Source organism: Cavenderia fasciculata (assembly GCF_000203815.1).
Source record: "Cavenderia fasciculata unplaced genomic scaffold Scf_EU5ZYIE01DZOHE-5, whole genome shotgun sequence".
Taxonomy (NCBI): domain Eukaryota; phylum Evosea; class Eumycetozoa; order Acytosteliales; family Cavenderiaceae; genus Cavenderia; species Cavenderia fasciculata.
Genome location: NW_004457644.1, coordinates 508,540 through 530,881, shown reverse-complemented (window position 1 = coordinate 530,881; position 22,342 = coordinate 508,540). Strand labels below are relative to the sequence as shown.

General features: G+C 35.7%; 6 protein-coding genes across 6 annotated transcripts; 4 read left to right on the top strand and 2 right to left on the bottom strand.

Moving 5' to 3' along the window:
- Positions 1 to 305: 305 nt before the first annotated feature.
- On the bottom strand, positions 306 to 10,697 carry DFA_09351 (uncharacterized protein; the record flags this gene model as incomplete). Its single annotated transcript, XM_004354653.1, has 10 exons — positions 306 to 561; positions 640 to 5,327; positions 5,401 to 6,748; positions 6,818 to 7,077; positions 7,155 to 7,376; positions 7,463 to 8,687; positions 9,012 to 9,448; positions 9,526 to 9,909; positions 9,981 to 10,133; positions 10,221 to 10,697. 10 exons carry the CDS (start codon positions 10,695 to 10,697, stop codon positions 306 to 308), a joined length of 9,450 nt encoding a protein of 3,149 aa, XP_004354705.1.
- A 260-nt stretch (positions 10,698 to 10,957) lies between these two features.
- DFA_09350 (uncharacterized protein) lies at positions 10,958 to 11,215 on the bottom strand (the record flags this gene model as incomplete). The annotated part of the gene is made up of 2 exons (XM_004354652.1): positions 10,958 to 11,107; positions 11,147 to 11,215. 2 exons carry the CDS (start codon positions 11,213 to 11,215, stop codon positions 10,958 to 10,960), a joined length of 219 nt encoding a protein of 72 aa, XP_004354704.1.
- Positions 11,216 to 11,576: 361 nt separating this feature from the next.
- DFA_09349 (uncharacterized protein) lies at positions 11,577 to 12,417 on the top strand (the record flags this gene model as incomplete). The annotated part of the gene is made up of 2 exons (XM_004354651.1): positions 11,577 to 11,724; positions 11,810 to 12,417. 2 exons carry the CDS (start codon positions 11,577 to 11,579, stop codon positions 12,415 to 12,417), a joined length of 756 nt encoding a protein of 251 aa, XP_004354703.1.
- Positions 12,418 to 12,667: 250 nt separating this feature from the next.
- On the top strand, positions 12,668 to 14,419 carry DFA_09348 (uncharacterized protein; the record flags this gene model as incomplete). Its single annotated transcript, XM_004354650.1, has 2 exons — positions 12,668 to 13,377; positions 13,459 to 14,419. The coding sequence occupies 2 exons, from the start codon at positions 12,668 to 12,670 to the stop codon at positions 14,417 to 14,419; spliced, it is 1,671 nt and encodes a 556-aa protein (XP_004354702.1).
- Positions 14,420 to 14,710: 291 nt separating this feature from the next.
- Positions 14,711 to 20,996, top strand: DFA_09347 (uncharacterized protein; the record flags this gene model as incomplete). Its single annotated transcript, XM_004354649.1, has 6 exons — positions 14,711 to 15,262; positions 15,330 to 15,446; positions 15,558 to 15,641; positions 17,050 to 17,190; positions 20,039 to 20,065; positions 20,925 to 20,996. 6 exons carry the CDS (start codon positions 14,711 to 14,713, stop codon positions 20,994 to 20,996), a joined length of 993 nt encoding a protein of 330 aa, XP_004354701.1.
- A 108-nt stretch (positions 20,997 to 21,104) lies between these two features.
- DFA_09346 (uncharacterized protein) lies at positions 21,105 to 22,206 on the top strand (the record flags this gene model as incomplete). Its single annotated transcript, XM_004354648.1, has 2 exons — positions 21,105 to 21,584; positions 21,670 to 22,206. 2 exons carry the CDS (start codon positions 21,105 to 21,107, stop codon positions 22,204 to 22,206), a joined length of 1,017 nt encoding a protein of 338 aa, XP_004354700.1.
- Positions 22,207 to 22,342: the final 136 nt, after the last annotated feature.

Below are 22,342 nucleotides of genomic sequence, written 5' to 3'. Positions count from 1 at the left end.
GATGTTACAGTTGGTAATTCTGATTTGCCAATGAGATATAACAGCCAAGACAACGTAGTTCCACAGTTTTTGTAAAACTAGTTGGTCATATTTCTTTTGTGGTTTACTCTTTATGTAGTTGTTGTTTGGTTCTATAGCCAACTGTGCAACAATCTCTATAAACTCTTCAGGTGGTTCACATAATAGAGAGAGGAGAGATATAACATGTTAATAATAAATTATAATCACATTCAATACCTAAATCAAAATTAATTTTGGGAAAGCGCCAAACAAATTAATATTTAATATATTCATTGGTTATTTATTTAAGATCTTTTCTTTTTAAATGAATTATTATTATCTTGATCGTCATCTTCATCATCACTTTCCTTTGGTGATGGTTTTTTGTTGAAAAGGTCTTGAAGATTTCTTAATTCAGCCAAATCTTCTCTCTTTTCTGGAATATAACTAAGGAATTCATTTAGACTGTGAATACAAGCTGAAAACATAGAAGTTGATCTTAATTCTTCTATTCTTATAGGTGATACAGTAATTCTAAATATATTTTGTTTTAATAAATTACTAAAAGTAAAATGAAAAAAAGTTTAGTAAATGATTACTCTTTTAAATTATTTCTTTTCTATTCCTATTTCTATTTACCAATAAAATAAACTAGCTAAATTTGAAGTTAATTGACCAACTTGTTTTTTCAAACCAAAAAGAATTAATTCATTGGTTACATGATGAAGATCAAATAACAATGTGTGATATTTTTCATTCTTGCTTCCCATTTCAATCAAATCCTTTAATTTCTCGATTTGAACTCTTGAATCTCCTCCATCAATGTTGGTGTCAACACTAGTAATGATGATATTATCACCAGAGGTTGAGGTGGCCACTGGAGAAGAAACAGTTGTATTGGACAATGATGAAGAGGATTGAGAGACTAGATCTTGTGTTGTTTGCAATGAACTTGGATTTTGTTCAACTCTTGTAGTAGGAGACAATGAAGAAGAACTTGTCAATAGTTGTTGGTGTTGTTGTTGGATCTTGTACCAAAACTTTTTAAACTTTTTGTTGAATTTGGTGATACGGTATTCCAAATTTCGGTAATGGTAACCTCCCTTGATACCAGACGACGAGGAAAAGGCTGTTAGATTTCCAATTGTGATTCGAAGCGATACAATGTATTTCTCTGACAATCTATTCTTGTTGTAAACGATAATATGTTCTTCGAGGTATTTTTCCTTGATCAACATATTAATATTTTCCAAGATGGCTGTTGTGTTTGGTTGTACTAGGATACGACTCGAACTAGTTCCATCTGATTCAATACGTCCACATTCGACGCTTTCAATAAGGAAAAAGGTTGTGCCAGACTTTACACAAAAGTCTAGTGGTTTACCACCGATAAAGTTATTGTACAATACAACTTCACGGCTATCATTGGTTGTAAATTCAACATCAATCTTTTTAGATGAACCACCCTTTTGTTGTGTGGTGGTTGTTGAGGTAGTTACAGTCAATGGTGGCGTATTATTTCCACTTCCTCCAGTTGATCCTCCACTTGTACTACTACTACCACTTGGAGCTTCATAAGATTTCTTTAGTTCACTTCTATCTTTTAATGCAACGATATTATTGCTTCCTGATTGTTGTAGAGCAGCAGCTTCTTCTTCTGACTTGATTTGTTGTGGTGGGTTGTTGGAACTTGGAGTAAAAGCACGACCGATAAAGACAGTGTTGTATTCGGAGAGACGGATCTGTGGGTATCTGCAAGTAGCATTCAACGTGATGACATGTTGATAGTCACGAATCAATCTACAGTTTACAAATATCTTGATTTCCTTTTGTGAAAATGCGTCTTGAATGTCGGGAGTGATGTTGAGGTTGTTGCCCGATGGCGACGACGGATGGAAAAAGATAAACACCTTGACTTGCGAGTTGGCATCGACATAGAGCGAGTTGAACGAGCGCAGATAGGAACGCGACAGCGAGAAGCAGACCTCGGTCGGATCGAATGGAAGCAACGAAGTGGTGATCACAAAGTCCAGAGGCATTGAAGAGGTGTTTGAAACGATAAACGAACGATCAGTGTATGTGCAATTGTAAAACACATCACCCAAATCAATAGAAGGAGTACTTGTGTTTCTTCCATCGACCCATACTGTGAAATGAGTGTTTTGTTTGGCGACAACCTCCATTTGTATATGAATCGATTTCATGTCACTTGGATTATTCTTGTTTTCAATGATGAGATAGGTTGAATACATATCCATCTTTTTGGTTGAAAAGATGAGTGTAATAGTGTGTCTTCCATGTGCTTCAATCTTTCCACTATTTCTACTCATACTGAGCCACGATTCATCGGTTTGTTTGGTAGTATACATAAGGTATTGTGAAGAACGGTTTGAACTGTTTTCCAATGTCAATTCCCATTGAACATTTCCAGATGAGAATTCCTGTTGATTCAAATTAATCTCATAACTATTCTTTGCCTTTGGAATTGGTGTACATCCCTTTAATGATATCTTTGGTTCTCCAACTATAATTGGTGGTGTACCAACTTGTTGAATTGTATTTGATCCACTTGTTATAATTGATTCTCTATCTAATTGAGTAGCAGTAGGTTGAACAGTTTGAGTTGTTGTAAGAGGTTGTTGAACTGTTGGTGTCTTTTCAATTACCGGTGTTGTAGAAATTGTCGTGGTAGCAGCTGTAGCAGTAGTAGAAGTAGAAGTTGAAACCTTTTCAACTGTTTGTATTGGTTGTTGTTGTTTGACATCACTCACAGTCTTATCCTTTACTTCTTGTGTTGGTTGAATGATTTCACTAACACTATTTGATGAAGATGAAGATATATTTTGTTGTTGTGTTGGGAGAGGGGTTGTAGATGGAGAGGAAGTTGTTGACATTGGTTTGTTACCTGCTAAAATATTAACCATCATCTTTTGTGATTCCTTGTTAAAAGAGTCGAGAGAAGTGATCAATACTTGGAAGGTACTATTTTGAGGAATATCATCGTTTGGTGGTAGATCAACAATGACATTGACCGATCCAGTTTCGTTTGGTGGAATCTCTCCTTCTTCTGGCTCGATTTTAATAACCTCTTTGCTTGGGAACGTCGTTACATCACTCTTGAATACAGCTTCTACACGATACTTTAGTGGAAAGTGAGAGTAGAGATTACGAATCTTAAAATAGTCTGTCAAGCTTTGCAAACGTTGCTCTTCGTCGCCGTGATCACCTCTTGAAATACGTGACATGGCGTGAAGATTCATTCTCTGTGTTGAGAGGGAGAATGTTTGGCCTGGGAGGATGGTACCTCTAAGTGGAACGACTTCGAGTGGGTAGTTGTTGGCAGCAATGGTCATTCTACCGAAAAGGGTCATCTCCTCAATTGGTGCTTCCATACGTCGGTCGAGTCTAGGTTTGGCACGCAATCTTACTTCGAGTACTTCACCAGCACGCATTTGGAAACTTGGAATTGGTGTATTGGATGATTTGTGTACAATCTCGGCAGTGATCAAATCGGCAATATGTGGCAACAATTCAATATCTACATTGATCTTGAGTGACTTGGTCGATGTGTTTTCAATGGTAAACCAATCATCCGACTGAGACGATGCTCCAACCAATGGAGGATGGTAAATGGTAGGAATAACAAATTCATTATTATCCTTTAATCTACCAAATCCAAGAACACGTAAAGTGTGGAATAAATTAACATTGACTAGTAACTTGTTCAATGGATTGTACAAATTGTCAAATCCAACAGACAATGATATTGGTCCAGCCGTTGTTTTTTCAATCAATCTTGGATCAATTGCCAATACAATTTGTTTTGATTCTAATGATGGAATTTGGAATTCCTCAAATTCACCAAGTTGTGATGAACTAGTAGTGTTACTTGTACCAGTACTCATACTTATAGTCGTAGTAGTAGTAGTAGTAGAGGTAGTAGAAGTGGTGGTCGTAGCAGTGTTGTTGTTGTTGTTGTTGTTGGTATTATTATTAGTTGTTGGTTTAGTTAAAAGGAATCTCATAGACTTTGATGGAAGTGGAAGAGATTTCAAATAGAGAGGGATTTCACTAGAGTTTTGAATATCAATGTTGATATAGACCTCTTTCCAAGAGTTTTCATAACCGATTCTACCAATATCAACCAATTCTGGAGTTAGGAGACGACCAAATGACATACAGAACGAGCCTGAAATACTGACGAGCTTGGAGATGTGTGTCTTGCCCTCGCCTGGACCGATTGGGTAGTGTGTCGAATCGGAACGTTCAAACACAAGAGTTCCCATAAACTGAACCTTGCGACCCTTCCAAAGCAACGATTTCTTTTTGGGGGTGAGTGCCGACTCGGGGTCAGGTGGTACTGGATAGACGAGTATCTTTTGGTCGTTGGTCAAGACAAATGGCTTGCCACACAGACGCATCGACTTTCTCTTGTCGTTGGTCAAAGTGCATCCCTTGAGTTCGTCAGGTTGTGGATCGTGCAAAAAGAGATAAATGTTGATGTTGGACTTGGGGTAGATACGGATATCATACTTTAAAAAGTTACGCATGGTGAATGGCGTGATTTTTTGTTGTTTAAGTACCTCGTCTGACCCCATATACGTGGCAATGGCAAAACCAGTAGATTTCTTGTCAACCAAGTTGGCATCACGTGCCGGTGCCACATAGATATCGTCAAATTTAAGGAAATCACATGAATTTGAGTTGAGTGGCAAGTTGGTGAGCAACGAGCTGTCATCGACTAGCAGACGAACAATGACATCGAGTTTCTGACCGGTACAGCTTTGGTTGTGGATAGTAATCTTTTCCTCGTACAATCCATAGACAGAGGTATGCAAAGAAAACGATATCTTTTCCTTGGAGAGTGAATGTTGCACTTCGGATCCTTCCAAACGTCCCATTGTCTTGGTCAACTTGATATTCTTGGATGGAGTGAGTGTGTAGTTGAGAGGAAGCAAAGTGGTCAGATTAGCAATACCAAACGATCCACCAATCACATCTCCTGCACTTCTAGTTGATCCCAAGTCAATCAGTGTCTTTCCGACACGTAAAATACTCTTGCCAACAGTTGCAGTAAACTTGATCGAGTTTTCATAGAGCAAGTTATAATCTGTATCTTGAACCTTGATACGAATACCACCAACCAATTCTCTACATTGTCCATCTACATAATTCTCAGATGTCATACTTGGTTGTAAACAAATCCAAACTTTTGTCTTTTCATATCCCTTTAAAAAGATATTATCTGCTGGTTTTGTAAATTTCTCATCTTGATAAACAAATATTTGCATTGATAAATTTGATTTCATTGAAATATAAAGTGATTTCTAAAGAGTATATAAATAAAAATAAAAAGTTAGAAATATGATATGTTATTATATATATAATTTGTCTTCTTACGTTTGAAAGATTATCTAATCTAAATGATGAATTTTTCGAAAACTTTTTAGATTTGTCATAGTAACAATCACCAAATTCAATAGTTTGAGATGATGGTAAATCTGGGAATAAAACATATTGAGGTGGACGTGGAGCCAAAGAGACTGTGAATGTTCCTTCATATTGTGGATGAGCTGGACTCTTGATGGAAATGGTGTGGGTCTGGCGACCTGGTACCTGAGGTTGGCAAATGACTTCAACCGTCTTTCTACCATATGGATCGATCACACCATTCTTGTCCTTGAGCAACAATGATTTGTTTGTACCTGGTTGTTGCGAGTTGGAAGGTTGATTATTGATGATTGATAATTCAAATGGAACTTTGTATCCTGTATGATTTGTCAATGTAAATCTAAATGGAATATCCTCGTATACTCTAACTTCACCCATTTCAAGTTTTGGTGGTGATGCTGTTAATATAGTTTGTTGTGTTGCAGCAGAAGCAGTAGTTGTTGTAGTACTAGTAGTAGAAGTAGAAGTAGAGGCAGATGGTTTAACTGCAAGAGGACGTAAAACACCAATAGAACTACTATTTGATATTGAGAATGCCGATGAATTGGAACTACCCAATTGAGTAGTAGTGGTGGTGGTGGTAGTAGAGATACCAGTGACTGGCGACGAAGGTGATGCCAATGACTTTGGTGAAGGTGACTTTATCGACAACAATGATGGTATACCAGACTGACCAGAAAATGCATCAGACAATGAAGTATTCATCATATTTTGTCTATATGTCTCTTCGTCGAAACAAATAGTCGATGTGTAATTGATCTTTTTGGTAACATCGATATTCTTGGACTCGTAGACAAGGATCGATCCACCTCCCTCCTCCTTTCCGTACCATTGTCTTCTTCCTGGTTTGGGAATGGGTGAAAAGTAGACTAGTACATTTTGAATGCCACCACCTTCTACTTCAAATGTAATAGAGTTGTCTCCAATCTTGTAGTTTGGTTTTTGTGGTGATACAACCGTAGCAGTCTCGGCAACCTCTACAACGGTGAACGAAGAAGAAGAATTGTTATCTTCACCACCCTCTTGATCCAATGACTTGGATTCAGCATTATCCATCATCATATCGGTTGAAGGAGATGTAGCACGACTAACAGGGATCGATGTATTGGTTCCAACATTTCTCAACTTTTCAATTTGCATGTTGATCTTTAATGCCTTTTCATGTTGTCCTTTACGTCTACAAATCTTTAATTTTCTTTCCAATAAATCAATCTCTACTTCAGTCTCTTTCGAAATACTTAATGCCAATTTCTCTTCCAACTTGAAAAATAATTTATTCAAGCAACTATCAAATGAACTAAATTAAAGTAAAATATTATTAATACATTTGTTTTTTAATATTAGATATTTGAATATTTTTTCATACCTTGGAGTATCATCAATAATTTTAAATGTTCTCTTTTGATTACTTGTATTTGTAAGGGTGATACGTTTGGTTGGTGACTTTCCTTTGATCATGACAACACCAAAATCAACATCCAATGTATTGAGGAAGAAATGTCTTGGTTTCTTTACATTTGCCTTGATGTGAACAATTTGATTATTGGCATTATCATAAATATTTTCAATAATCAATTTCTCATCAAATATTCCTGAAAATGTTGGTTTAAATACAAATTGTACTTCCTACAAGAAAATTAAAAAAAAAGTAAATAAATAATAGCTCAACAAATATAATATTTTAATATTTTTTAATTGCTTACTCTTTTTCTAAATGGTCTAATAATACCCATTCTATCAGCATTTACAATATTTAAATTACCAGATGTAATAGAACCAGATTTTTTAATTCTATAAATCAATGGTACTTGAGTTAAATTATTAATAACCAATGTTTTGGCACGATAATCATATTGTACAATATTTCCAAAATTAATATTTCTTTGTGCCAAATCCATAATTGATTTACAAACTTTGGTACTAATCTATAAAAAAATAAAATAAAATAGATTAATTTCATTAATTATTATTATATCTTTTTTTTAATTATTTATATCTCTATTTTTCTTACATTTAATTCACGACTTGGATTATTTGAAATATCATTTTCATCCAATTTTTGTAAGGACAAGAATAATTTAGCTTCCATGTTTTTCAATTTACCACCCAACCAAGGTCTCTTGGATTGATTGACAACAAATACAATGTAGATTGTGATTTCTTCATCTTTGGCCAATTCAATAGTATTTGCTTGAACCAATTGACTCGATTGAATCAATACTTCGAGTTGTTTGTATTTTTCAATTTGAGAGGTGATATAACTTGTTTCACTTTCATAGTCTGTAAACAATGGCAAATCATTGTCTTCAAATGACTGTACCAATTGTGAAAGGGTGATATTGTCGCCATTATATATACCTCTACCACTATTGTTACCACCACCATCCAAATCACTATCTTCCATTAGATCGTTACTCTCTCTTAATCCTGCCAATCCTCTTTCAAGTTCAAGTGTTGGTGAACTTGCTCTTGAATTGGTTCTAGAATTATTGGTTGAATTGTCACCAACACTCTTTTTCTTATTATTATTATTGTTATTGTTATTTGTACCAACAATTACATTTGGAGTATGTGAAGAAGAAGATGATGATGATGATGAAGATGTCTCTTTACTATTTACATTATTATTATTGGTTGATGAGGATGATGTATTTGTTGATGATGTGGATTGTTGAGTGTTTGAAGAAGTTCCACTTGTAGAACTAGAGATGGATGGTGTTTTACTACCACTACCACTAGTATCGTTTGATTGTTGGATAGAAGCTGAAGAAGAAGAAGATTTGTCCTTGGCAGATGCTTTGCTACCAGAGACGGCGAGATCGAGGTACTGACTATTGGACGATTGAATCTTTCGAGATGACAACTTGCCGATCGGTTCGATATCTTCACCTTCGAAAAACTTGTTGATGTACTCGTGGATGAGGTGTTGACGACCGAGCTGTTGCTGGTACGACTGGATGGTGCTGGCGAGTGACGACAAGTCAGTCCACGTGTTTTGTCGGTACAGCCGAATCTCCTCTGGCAGCGACGTGTTGAGTTGTAGCGCCAGATTACCCTTGCTCGTATTCTTTATGTTGAATGTACGCAGTGAAGGACGGTTGACAATGACTTCGTCAAAGTCGATGTAGTTTCGTGAGAAGGGTGTCTCGAGATGATAGTAGCGACTGTGGATCGACACACTCTGCTCGTCTGCATTATTAGCACGTACTTCGAGGTACTGGTCATTGTGTGGATTACTGGCGTTGATAAAGGTGATCTGCTTGCGGTACTCGGGATTATTCTTGCGCGGCAAAAAGTCAAACACGAGGTCGACCGTCTGATTGGCAGGTAACTGCACCGTATGTGTCTTGAACGCAATGACCTTGGACTGGTATCGAAGATGCACCGTGGTTGGCAAATCTGACAAATTCTGCAAGTGGATGCTCGGCTGCTTGAGTGTGCCGACTGTGCAATCACCAAGATTAAACTCTTCCTGAACACGAACCGCCGACGAGCACACACTCGATGTCACTTTGATTGTCTTGTTACGCTGCTTACTCTTGTTGTGTGCGCGACTATACTTTATCAACACTCTAAAGTTTTTGGGTGATAGTCTGTGCGAGCGACTATCAACACCTGGAAACACTGCAGATGGACAGTACCGAATCTGAATGACACGCTCTGCACCAGGGTTGAGCGTCAGCTCCTCGATCGACTGCTCTTTCTCCTTGTGGCTGCTACCGACCGTCTCTCCACCCTTGCCCTGTAACAACGTGCCGTCGCCATCCCTATGCTCGCCAATCGCCAGTGTTGACGATCCATCCGGCTTCTTTCTATTGCCCGACGAATCATCGTCCTCCTTTAAATGAAACGTCACCTGCTCACCCACCAAATCACTGCTGAAATTGATATCAATCGTCTCTTCTGACATATTCTTTACAGTGAATGTACCATATGTTGGCATATCACTAAAACAATCACCCAAATCCAATGAATTATTACTAACTTGAATTAATTCCTAAAAAAAATATAAATAAATCAATTAATTAAATAAGATTATTGAAACAATTTGAATAATATTTCATTACTACTTACAACTTGTTGTTCAGCAGAAACAGAAGAATGAATGACGATGAGTTCATAATTTGAATTATTATTTCTATTTTCAATCTTCATTTTATAGGTTGATTGACCGATTGAGATTGGTTTGTAAGTGAGACGAATGCCCATTGATGAGTAGGATGGGATGATTTGACTGTCTGGTGAAAGTGGTAGAGATGTTGCATAATCTGTCAACTCGAATAGATTCATAATCTTTTCCTTGCAATAGATTGAGAATTTCAATGGCATCTCTGATCGATTCCAAATAGTTATATCTTTAACATAACTTGCTCCAACTACACAATCATCAAATATAATTTCATTTACATCTACTTTTAATAATGATCTACATATTCTTGCAGAAAAATCAATTGCCACCTAAATATTAATAAAATAATTAATTGTTAGCAATAGAATAGAGAGATAAGTATCTCTATTGTTTAACATACATCTTTTTGCATTGTTGATTGTATAGTTTGTTGTTGTTGTTCATCTATTATATCCAATGGTGTAGTTGATAAGTATATCTTTCCCTTCATTTCAAAATAATTGTTAAATTTGTCATTACGATTATTTGCAAATGATGTTATCTCTTCTTCATTCTACAAAAGATAAAAGAAGTTGTATGTATTAATAATGATCATTCTTCTTCTTCTTCTTCCTTCTTCTTCTTCTTATTATCTTTTTACCTTTTCAATATAAGATGGTCTAAATGACATGACAATATTCTTTGTTTCATGTGGTTTGAGTTTAATCGACTCTATAAAGTTGACTTCATTAAAGAGTTGATTAAAGTCATCGTTTTGTACTGCTACCTCTGATTCGTGGTCTTGAAGATTCTCATTGCTCGATTGAAAGGCAATAACATTCTGCAAGAGATCTGTTCGCAAGTTAACCTGTACATCGAAATCGACGACAGAGATTAACTTAAAGTTTCTCAACACACAAGTATCTTTGAGTACAACATCATTGATCTCTAATCGTGAGTTTACTAAACTTGTCTTTATAATTGGTTTGATTATAGGTTGAGGTTGTTGTTGTTGAAGTGAAGAAGAAGTAAGTGCTGGAGATGATGATAAAGATGACTGTGATGTTGTGTTGTTATTATTATTATTATTATTATTATTATTATTATTATTATTATTATTATTATCACTGTTACTCATTCTCTATCAATTCTACTATAAGTTCATTAATAGTAGTAGTTGTGATAATGATAACAAGTTGTAACTAGTATGAAAGTATGAGCGAGCTTATTATTAATAATAATCAATCTTGCAGTCTTTTGACAAAAATAATTTTGATAAATTAAATAATTATTCGAATTTTTTGAAGTTCATTTTTTTGTTTGTCCACAAAAGGTTGAAAACAAACTATAGTTTTGGTATTATATAGACAAGTGCATACAAATAATAATATAATAAATTCAAACAATGAATGAAAGATATGACTCTCTATCTTCATCATCATCTTCTTCCTCTTTTTCAAGGAGGAGAAATTTGTTGTTACTAAAGATCATTAATGACCTAGAATGTAACCAAGATATAGTATGTCTGTTGATGACATGTAAAGCATACTATAGAGTGTTTAAGAAAAAGTATGCACAGGTTTTTACTTTTAAAGGTATTAAACCAGATGATACTCGTACATTGTATGCGGGTTCGACAAACGTGAACACGCTCATTTTTGTTAGTTCTCAAATGAGCTCCTTTAAATTGCATCACATCTTCAAACCAACAACAACAAAGAAGTCAGTATCGAACCGCTGTCAACACTCACTGGGATGCCATCAATAGAGACCTTGTTAAAATTCTCCGAGGATACCAGTCTTTGAATTCCCACCGTCACTGACCAACTTGCATATCAACCACCATCCTCATCACGGTCAACTATTTACTCTTGACATATCCAACCTAACATCTTTAAAAACGCTCAAACTTTTCTCTTCGGGCATGGATCTAGTCCCAGCCTCCAATATCCTCTTTCCCAATACCAACACATCACTCACTGCTCTGGATATTTCCGTCCCTCTCGACCCACAAACCATGACACAGTCATTCTTCTCACCAAACCTTCAATATTTAATGATGGATTTCGAGTTGTTTGGAGGTTCGGCCAAACCTTCACCCAAGGTGACTAAAATGTCGGTAAACACCCGTAATCCCACCCAACTTCTTTCCCCAAGGTCTCTTGGTATTGGATTTGTATCTCCTCAATGATGAAGCAGCCCTCGGCCCTGGAGCACTGCCCCAAGGATTAGAAGCATTGAGTCTTATAGACGGCGAATGCACCATCACACCAGAGTATATACCAGACTCTGTTGAACATTTGTGTGTTGACGGTATTACCAACCCCGAAAAAACAATATTTCCAAGTAGACTAGTCAAATTTGCAACATCCTCCAATTACGAATCACAATTCAACTACCCACCAACGTTACGTGAATTGATCTATCAAAGAGGTGATCATCCACCACCACCAATCATCTATTTACCAACATCACTTGAATCATTGGATATTGAAATGAACATAATCCAAGATACATCAATATTCACACTTCCCCCAACCAAGATAATCAACAATGATAATACTAAAGACAATCCTCTTCATTTTGTATTACCACATCGTCTCAAGAATCTAGAAATCTCATGTGTCCAAGTATCTGATGAAAATGATTTCAGTAATCGAATCGATCCAATCATCAATTGTTCAAATGTTGAACATCTAAAGATGAGTATTTTACATTTTATAGATTTGAATATCGACATTAGACGATTAGACAATGGTTGTGTAATGATGAATCTAGGTGAAACCTTTTTCGGTGGAATCTATCGACAACAACATAGATTGGGAAACATCATTGGAATGAGAATAAAAGGGCATTAGATTTCAGTGCACTCTATTTAAATTTTAGAGTTAAAGGAAATCAAATACATGTTTATCCAAGTAATACTCCAATCAAAAAATAATTAAATAATTAAAAATAAATTGGGTGAGGTGACATGAAAGCAGCAACTTCTTCTTTCATATTTTTGAAATATTATTACTTTATTTGTTTTTGAACTTTCAAAACTACAAAGTTTGTTTGTTAGTTGCAATCATATATATTATGGTTAATATGTAGATGTATAAAACAATGAGTGAACAGTCATCATCATCATCTTCATCATCCCCTTCTTTGTTGTCATTAGCACCGAGAGGAGGATTATCAGATTTAACATTACTCAAGATCATCAATGACCTAGAATGTAATCAAGATATAGTATGTCTGTTGATGACATGTAAAGCATACTATAGAGAGTTTAAGAAAATGTATGCACAGGTTATTACTTTTAAAGGTATTAAACCAGATGATACTCGTCGATTGTATGCGGGCACACACATGTACTCAGTTGTTAGTTCACATATGCAACCGTTTAAAGAGATTTTCAACGCATCGTTACTGGCCTTTCAAACCAAAAAAGCATTAGAACTCTCCAAACCAACTACAACTACCTCGTTGGCGATCCACAGTGTATGGCCAACAAGAGAATCTATCTTGGAATCTGTCGAAGATCCTACTCAAGTGACATCTCTATCATTGAATGAGTTCTCTGACGAAATTAAAGATATTCCGCCACTGCTCACATCCATCACTACCATGACAGTACATTTCAAGACAATCTTACCACGATTTCCATCATCCATCTCTCAATGGCCATCTCTGACATCATTGACAATCAATTCATATAGAGTACTACCAGTCGACGTTCAATTCCCACCATCACTGACCCATTTGGAAATCTCCTATGCTTGTAGGGATGTATTTTCGGTTGATCTATCCAACCTGACATCTCTAACAGACTTGTATCTTTCCTCTTCGCTCATCGATCCCATCATGCCAGCCACCAACATTCTCCTTCCCAATCCCAACACATCACTCACCAGACTCTGCCTTAGACTACCATTAGACCCACACACCATGAAACAATCGTTCTTCCCACCCAACCTGCAACACCTCTCGATGGACTATCGGTTCTTTGGCTCGACCAAACCTCCACCCAAGGTTACAAAGATGTCGATGGGTACCAGCTCAAGACTCCCACCAGACTTTTTTCCTCATGGCCTCTTGAGATTAGAGTTGTATCTCATCAATGGAGCAGTGCTTGATCCATGGACACTACCCCACGGATTAGAAATATTGCATATTTCGCACTGCGAATGCACAGTATCATCAGAGTTTATTCCAGACTCTGTTAAAGATCTGTGGGTCAATGTTATTAACCCCGAAAAAGCGATATTCCCAAGTGGATTGGTTAAATTTGCAACATCAACCAATTACGAATCACCATTCAATTACCCACCAACGCTACGTAAATTGCTCTACGAAAGAGGTGATTATCCACCACCAATCATCTATTTACCAACATCACTGGAAAAATTTGAATGTCATATCACAAAAATCCAAGATACATCAATATTCATACTTCCAACAACCATGATAATCAACAATGATAATAGTTCAATAACCGATAATCCTCTTCATTTTATATTACCACATCGTCTCAAGAAACTCAACATCGAGTGTAGCGATGTACCTTTGCACAATGATGATTGCAGTATTCGAATCGATCAAATCATCAATTGTTCAAATGTTGAGCATATACATCTAGGCCTTACGGTTTTGACCACATTGGACATCTACATTAGACGATTAGACAATGGTTATGTGATGATGAATCTAGGTGAAACCTTTTTCGGTGGAATCTATCGACAACAACGTAGATTGGGAAACATCATCGACTTGGAGAATAAAAGTCCATTGGATTTCCGTGCAATCTATTTAAATTTTAGAAAAAATGGAAACCATATACATATTTATCCAAGTAATACTCCAATCAAAAAATAATTAAATAAATAAATTAGATCCAGGTGTCACACCACACTTGCCAACCATAAATGTCTAATACTTTGGATTGAAGGAACCAACTTGGGACCAAGTCTATATATGAATAATTCACAGAGTATATACAAATGTATCTTTCTTTAAAAAGATAGCCTTTTTTAATAATATTATTTATTAATTTTTTTTGGCGCCAATATTTGCAAGACTTCACTCATGAGCATCATTATCGAAAATCTTATAAGTTCATTCATAGTTATGTGATTTGTTTTAGTAGACTAATACAATATAGTAATAATGTCTCAACAACAATCAGATATAGATATAGTAGCTATGGGTGGTGACGATGAGGAGTTGTCAACTCTCAGATCAAACAGAAAAAGAGTGATTGTTGTTCAAGAGGAAGAGGAAGAAGAGTATCAAGATCAATACATTGTAAATAATAATAATAATAATAATAATAATAATAATAATAATCATAGTAATAGTAATAATAATGTAAATAAGAATAAAAATAATAATAATAATGATATCAGTTATGATGATTACGTATTTGATGATAGTGAACCAATGAATGAATTTATAGATGATGATTACATTCCAGAGGAATTAGACAATGCTGTTAAACCAAACAAACCGCCTACAACAATACCAGCACCTCGATCAACAACCAATAACTCCTCCACTACCAACAACCTCACAACAAAGGATATGTCTATATCGATCAAAAAGAAAAACAAGTTAAAAAAGAGAGTATTTGATACTAAAGACCTTCAAATGGAATATGGTCTTTCAAAACTCTACACAATGTTAAAAAAGAAACAATTTGGTTCAAAGTTTACTCCAAGAGTAAGTAGTATGAATGATTAAACAATGACAAAAGAAAAAGGTTATTAACATTTCATCTCATTCTTAGGAAAATTTGACAACATTATTTACTACTTTTGAAAATTGGTCAAGAGGTATTGTTCCAATATCATTGGAACATTCTATCAGTACAATCGAGAAATTAGGAAAAACACAAGCCGTTGTTGTATGTTTTAAAACATAATTTAATATATTAATTATCATTATCTTTATATTTATATTAATATTTAATTCACTCTATATTTATATGTATCTATCATTATAATATTTTAATTAGAATATTGTAACTGCTTTGGAAAATGGAACATGGGTTCCATTTACACAAGACGATGTAGAAGATGAAAAAGATAGACAATCAAGTGTAAGTTTAATGTTGGGCTATTGTTGTTGTTGTCATCAATTACCAATGTTATCTTTGTTATCTCTTTCAACAACAACAAACCCTTTTCTTTTGTCGAGGACGTTGGAAACATAGATTCTATTTTTGTCATTTATTGTTGTCGATGCTATCTTTCTTCTCTTTTCTCTTTTCTCTATTCGTTTCAGAGATTTATATCTATTCATACCTCAGGTGTGTATATATAATTATATCTCGAGTCGATTGGAATGGGGTAAACTCTGGGAGATTGAAATTACCCGTTTTCTATCTCTTCGTAATTTACCCAACAATGACCCAAGTGTCGAGTAGCGATGGACAATGAAATTCGGTCCTCTTTTTGGGTGTGTGTTGGCAACATCGGTCCGATGATGCTGCTGCTGCTGCTGGACGGTTGGAAAGGGTGGGATATAGGACGGGGTCGAGACGCGAGGCGACAGTGCAACCACTGAGATGGTCGGACCTGGGGAACGACGACGGAAAGGGGTATGCGTATGTTTAGATTAATTAGATAAAAAGACAAACTCTCACCTCTAACACTCACACTCTAACAATTAAATTTAATATTAAATGACCGGTCGTCTATGGTCGGCATCTCCCCCTTTGCCCCGCAAGGACTCAGGAGTGTCGACCGTTCCTAGTAGACTTATCAGCCGGCTATTTTAATTTTTATTGTCTATGCCGTGATGTCGTTTATTCGTGATGACAATGTCAACAAGATCAAAGCTCCAAATCTCTAGTACGTCTTTGGCCCCCAGGTATACGCCTCTTGTGCAAGCGCCACGTTGGCTTTGTGCTCGTACACTGTCTTTCTTAAAACCCAAGTACTTGTCCCAGCAGCAGCAGTACTCTCTCTCTCTTGTCGCAGGATATATACCTCGATCGAGTTGATAGATGCTCATCCCATCAATACACTTCACTCCATCTTCTTTTAACCTGTATTTTTTAGAATCATTAATATAGGACAGATAAGGATGGTACAATTTTCCCTCTAAACTCTATTTCTCTCTCTTTCTATTACTATTTCCCATTCACTCTATTCATCATTATCGTAAATTTCAATTCATCCATTTCCATATTCACAATCATTTCCAAGTTTTGGTGTAATTATTCTTTTTTTTTGATTTCTTTCTTTTGAAACTAAAAAAAAAAACAATCCCAATCCCAATCCATCAACACAAACAACTGGACGGTTTGTACTCTTTGGAAAGAGAGGAGAGGTAAAAGGAGAGAGTTGGTTGATGAATGGATATTGATTGGAGTGAATGGGTGTGTGTGTGATTTATAACGTACTTTGGATTAGATTGCAAAAAAGAAAGATCGATTGATTGATTGATTGATGATCAACCTTTAAACAAACTAATTAATTAATCAATATTTTTATTTTTTGTAGAATGATCATCCCTTTTCCAACGATACGATGGGCAACAGTAATAGTTCAACTACATCGAATAAAACCACAACATATAATAATAATAATTATAGCAATAATAATCATGTTGGTGGACTGGCAGATTTGAGTTCTGGAATTAATGTAACCACACCTCTACCACCCAAACCAAAAGTAGTATCCCTACGACTCACAAACAATAAAAAACCACCAACCAATCCTCAACCATAAATCTATATCGACGCAACCAATCTCAACAATATAGAAACAGCAGCAGTAACAACGGCAATGTTTGACGGTCCAATCAAATGATTCGGATCATGGTGTTCCGAAAATAGGGGTGTTGTCATTATTATACATTATGTATATGACCAAATGTCAGTAGATTGATGACGGTGAAGTTGGGGGTGGTTAATCAAGACAAAGGAAGCAGAAAAACAAGAAAAAGAAGAAGAAGAAAAATTTTAAAGGATTGGATATTGTCAATACCATCGAACCATCATATTAACATACCAACTCTCTCTCTCTCTCTATTGCCAATCAACAACCAAAACTGGAACCCCCATCACTACTACCACCACTCACCTACTAGTACCACCAATCATCGTTTATTTGTTGGAAGAAAAGGTAGAGATAAATACTACTATGTCTATCTATCACACAAATATTTTAGATTAATTAAACAACCACAAACTAACACACACATACTCAACTGTCATACGACAAACACACTACAGTCACTCAAAACAACCCCCCAACTCATTTATTATTGGGGGTGATTCATTCATTCATCGTGTCATGCATCATCATTATCATCATCATCATCATCATTTCTGCTTGCTCTATAAAAGGAAAGGAAAAACGAACCACCACCCTTTTTTGGTGATATACTCAATCTGGTTGTGTGAATCTCTTGCATCGTTATCTTCACCATCAATCAAATGACCAAACCAAGTATGGAAACTTATCTATATGCTGGCACATAGATTCTACTAGGTATGTCTAGTGGTTGTGTTGTGGTAGAGTAGAGTAGAGTAGGTAACAACAACAACAACAACTACATACTTTAACCAGCTCACCAACCACCTGGAACAACACACTAGTGTTTGGCAGAAGATGCAATAGAAGAATAGAAAGAATGGGAAACTAACTAAAGTATTGGTACTGGGTTCAATGATTGGTTGTGAAATACGATCAACAGAGACAGCAACAACAACAATATTATTAGATTAATATAGATTACATCACACATTTTATCAATATCATTACCACACCATTACCAAACGATCCATCCCCAAGAAAGAGGGTAGCGGATTGTGTGTGAAGTGGAGGAGGAGGAGGAAGGAAATGAGGAGAGTCGCCACCTCTACCACTACCACTACCACCACCAGTCAAGCAAGGTTGGTTGGATGGGTTGGCAATAGGAATGTAAACAGCCACTAGTACTAGTACTCGATATTTATAAAGACTGGGAGGAAGAGGAAGAGGAGTAACTCAAGATTAGGTGTAGTGTCAGCAACTCAATTAACCAGTCCAGTCCAGTCACCCCACTCACACTATGTGATATCTGCCTGCTTGTTTGCTTGGCTGCCAATGCAACTAGAATAATCCAATAATAATATTATCATTATTATTATTATTAACACCAACAATTGTGATATAGTGATAAAACATTTTATTAGCAGGGCAGGTAGACAGACGGACGGACAGTGTGTGAGTGGGGATAAGATAACAGGAAGAGGATTGGAGGTAGGTTGAAATTTAAACTAAAATAATGGGCACCAAGAAATTATATTTCTGCATGCATCGATTAAAGTAGTTTGAATATTAATCTATCACTACTTTGACGGTAAGTGGTAGTGGATATCATAACATCTATCTGTTTGGTTTCAAGTCGGGTTGTGTGCAACAACACAACACAACAACAGCAACAACAACAACAACAACAACTTATCAACAAGCTAACCAACAACCATTATCACAATTAACAAAATCCCCCATACCTATCTATAGAAGTAAATATTATTATTATTATTATATTGTTGATGATGTTGGTAATGTTATAAAAAGCATCATAGTAGTTTATTTTTGGAAGGAATTTAAAATATCAGCCACCCACCACCCGTCCGTCTGTCTGTCTGTCCGTCTGTCCGTCTGTCCCCACACACTATTACATTGTCTTTTTCTCTTTCTACTCATTTGCTGCATCCAATAACAACAACAATAACAATAACAACAAATAACAAAACCCAACCCTTGTTTCCAATTTTTAGTTTGTTTGTTTTTTCTCTCTCTCGAGGTCTACCCATTTCATCATACCAACAACAACAACAACTGTCAAACAACAACAATACTATAGAAAGCCTACCAACAACAACAACAATAACAACAATAACCAATCAGAAATATAAAATAATATAATATAAATCACAACTTGTAAAATATTGATTTCCCATCCAGAGACAAAAAAAAAAAAAATAATCCATCCACCACTCCATCATCCATACAAATTGAAAAACTAGTAAATCAACAAAAAGAGTGTGAGTATACGCAAGTATAAACTACAACCTTGACTAAATATCAACCAACTTACATTACCAACAACCAACCAATCACCCTAAATCTATGTTATCGTTTTAATCAATTATCATCATCCCTACTGCTACTACTATACTACAACTACGTAACTGGAATATTCGTTAGGATAGTGGTGATTGTGGTAGTGGGTAGTGCATAGCAGCTGATTTAGACTAGTTTCCTCCAGATTCACACATACACAACTTCATCAGCATTTGCTATAAAATAATATCATCCAATCAAATCGGTTAGTTTGGTTTTTCATTTTGATATTTGTACAAAACTTTTTTTTCCTCCTTTTCTCATTCACCAATATATCGCGATCCTTCTATACTTATCCTCCCCAAGCAAGTCTAGACACTTTTTTAAAAAAATAATATTCCCAAAACGGTTGTGATTCTTTTTTAACCAAAAGCAAGCTAAACTTGCATTGCATTATTTGGTATGTGATTCGAAAGAAATCAAAATTTTTGATGGCATGATGACGAAAGAAAGAAAGAAAGAAATCAAAGTCAGTTGGATATGAACCATCCACCCTATCCATCCATCCATCCATCACCTTAACACTATTTTATTCATTTATTTATGTTTATCCAAAATGATTATTTTATTACCTACCATCACAACCGAACCAGCTATTTTTGTTGTCGCTTTCTTTTTTAGCTATTTATTAATATCCTATTCAAACCCCAACCACACTTTATATCCACTCTTCAGACCATTATCAATTCACATTTTTTTATCTCTACTAAATATTTATTATCTGTCTCTTGTTTAATATTGCTCCGAAACTAAAAGGCGACCGACCCGATCGATGGTTCTGTGTGAAAAATCTGGTGGTTTGAACCTCAAAAATCTGTCAAGTCAACTTTTTAGTCAAGCTTAGAGTGATCGAATCGGGGGTTCTTGAAACATCTATATTCGAATCAATTGGAAAACCGTTTCCTTTCTCCTCTTTACTTGTTTACTCACTTTTTGCCCCCACATTTTTGCAAAATCAACACAAAAACCCCCGAGATTGATCTGACGCAAGATCAACACCATCCAAAAATCCAACCTCATCACCTTTTTTATCCCGGGTGTGGCCAACATAGACATTTTTAAAAAGTCTTTCTCCCACCCTACAACTTCTTGACTTGGTCAATCACACGACCACTCGTTTAATTTTGGTTCATATAACCATACCCTTTCCCTTCCCCTCCTTTACTACACACTTGTCTATTTATTTTCCCTTGAATTCAATTATATTTATTTATATATTAATTTATTTTTATTTATTATTTGATTGTTTGTAACTCTAGGTCACACGAGACGTTTTATATAAAATCCTATATCATATCAAATCAAATCAATCACTTAAACCCGATCATTAAGAGCTTCCTTCTACTTTACAAAAATCAAGTTATTAATCATATCATTCCTTCATTCATTTTTACCTTCCCTCCTTCATCATCATCATCAATCAACCATTCATTTCAACAATGTTATCATTAAACGAAATCAAGTTTCCAGTCCATTGGAATTTAAAACCAAATCCAACATCGTATGTCGATCATGTATACCAAGAAGGTTTGGAATTTGGTGTATGGAGACCTGATAACAAGAGAGATATCGTAGCACACAACAATGTAGTCAGCCTCTCCAAATTCTTTTGGCCAACAGTCGACTTTGAAAGATTGGTCATGGGTGGAGAGTTAATGCTGTGGTTCTTTACCTTTGACGATGCCCTTGACTCTGGAATCTATGATGACACCAAGAGTTTGGAAATTGTCCGTCGTATGAGTGCCGTATTCATGGAAGGAACATTGTGTGACGATGCCTCTGGACCCGAAAAGGTTGGCTACCGACTCCGTCAAAAGTGTCTTGAAATGTGTGGTAAAAGAAGAAGAGATACATTCAATCGTTTCATTACAAGTTGTGTTCAATGGATAGATTCAATCATTCCATTTAACAAAGTTAAAGTAAGAAAATAACAAAAAGAATAGATATTTAATTACTTTATTTAAATATTAATTATTTATTTCTATTTTTATTAATTTTTTTTAGGATGGAGGATCACCACATATAGAATTATATTCATTCTTGAGAAAGATTAATATTGGAGCTTATCCATGTGTTACATTGTCAGAAGTATTTATCGATCATTATTTGGATCATTCGATTTGGTCGTCGCCAAGATGGGTCAAGATGAATGAAAACATTGCCATTGTTGTAACGCTTATCAATGATTTGGTATCGTATGAAAAGGAGGTCAATGATAATGCCGGCGCACTCAATCCTCTTTATTTTTTCCAACAACAAAGAAAGTTTAATCTTCCCGACAGTTACAACCACATGGTCAACCTCATCCACTTTTTTGTCCAAGACTACCTCGCCAACGAAGAATCGTTCCTCAAATCACTCGAACCATTTGAAAATGAAAAGCAACAACAAGACATTTACTTTATGCTCGATCATCTTCATTTTCTCATCAGTGGTTCTAGAATGTGGTCAATGCAAACACCAAGATACTGTTCACCAACCTCTCCTTTTATTGAAATGCGTCCTTCATTTAATCAAGGCAACTTGATGTCCAAACTTTAGTAGAATCAAAATATTTTCCAGGATCTCTCTCTCTCTCTCTCTCTCTCTCTCATTCACACTCACAAATATTTTATCGTAACCAAACCCAACAGATTCAACAACTTTATCAATCCTATTTCATCATATTCAACAATTA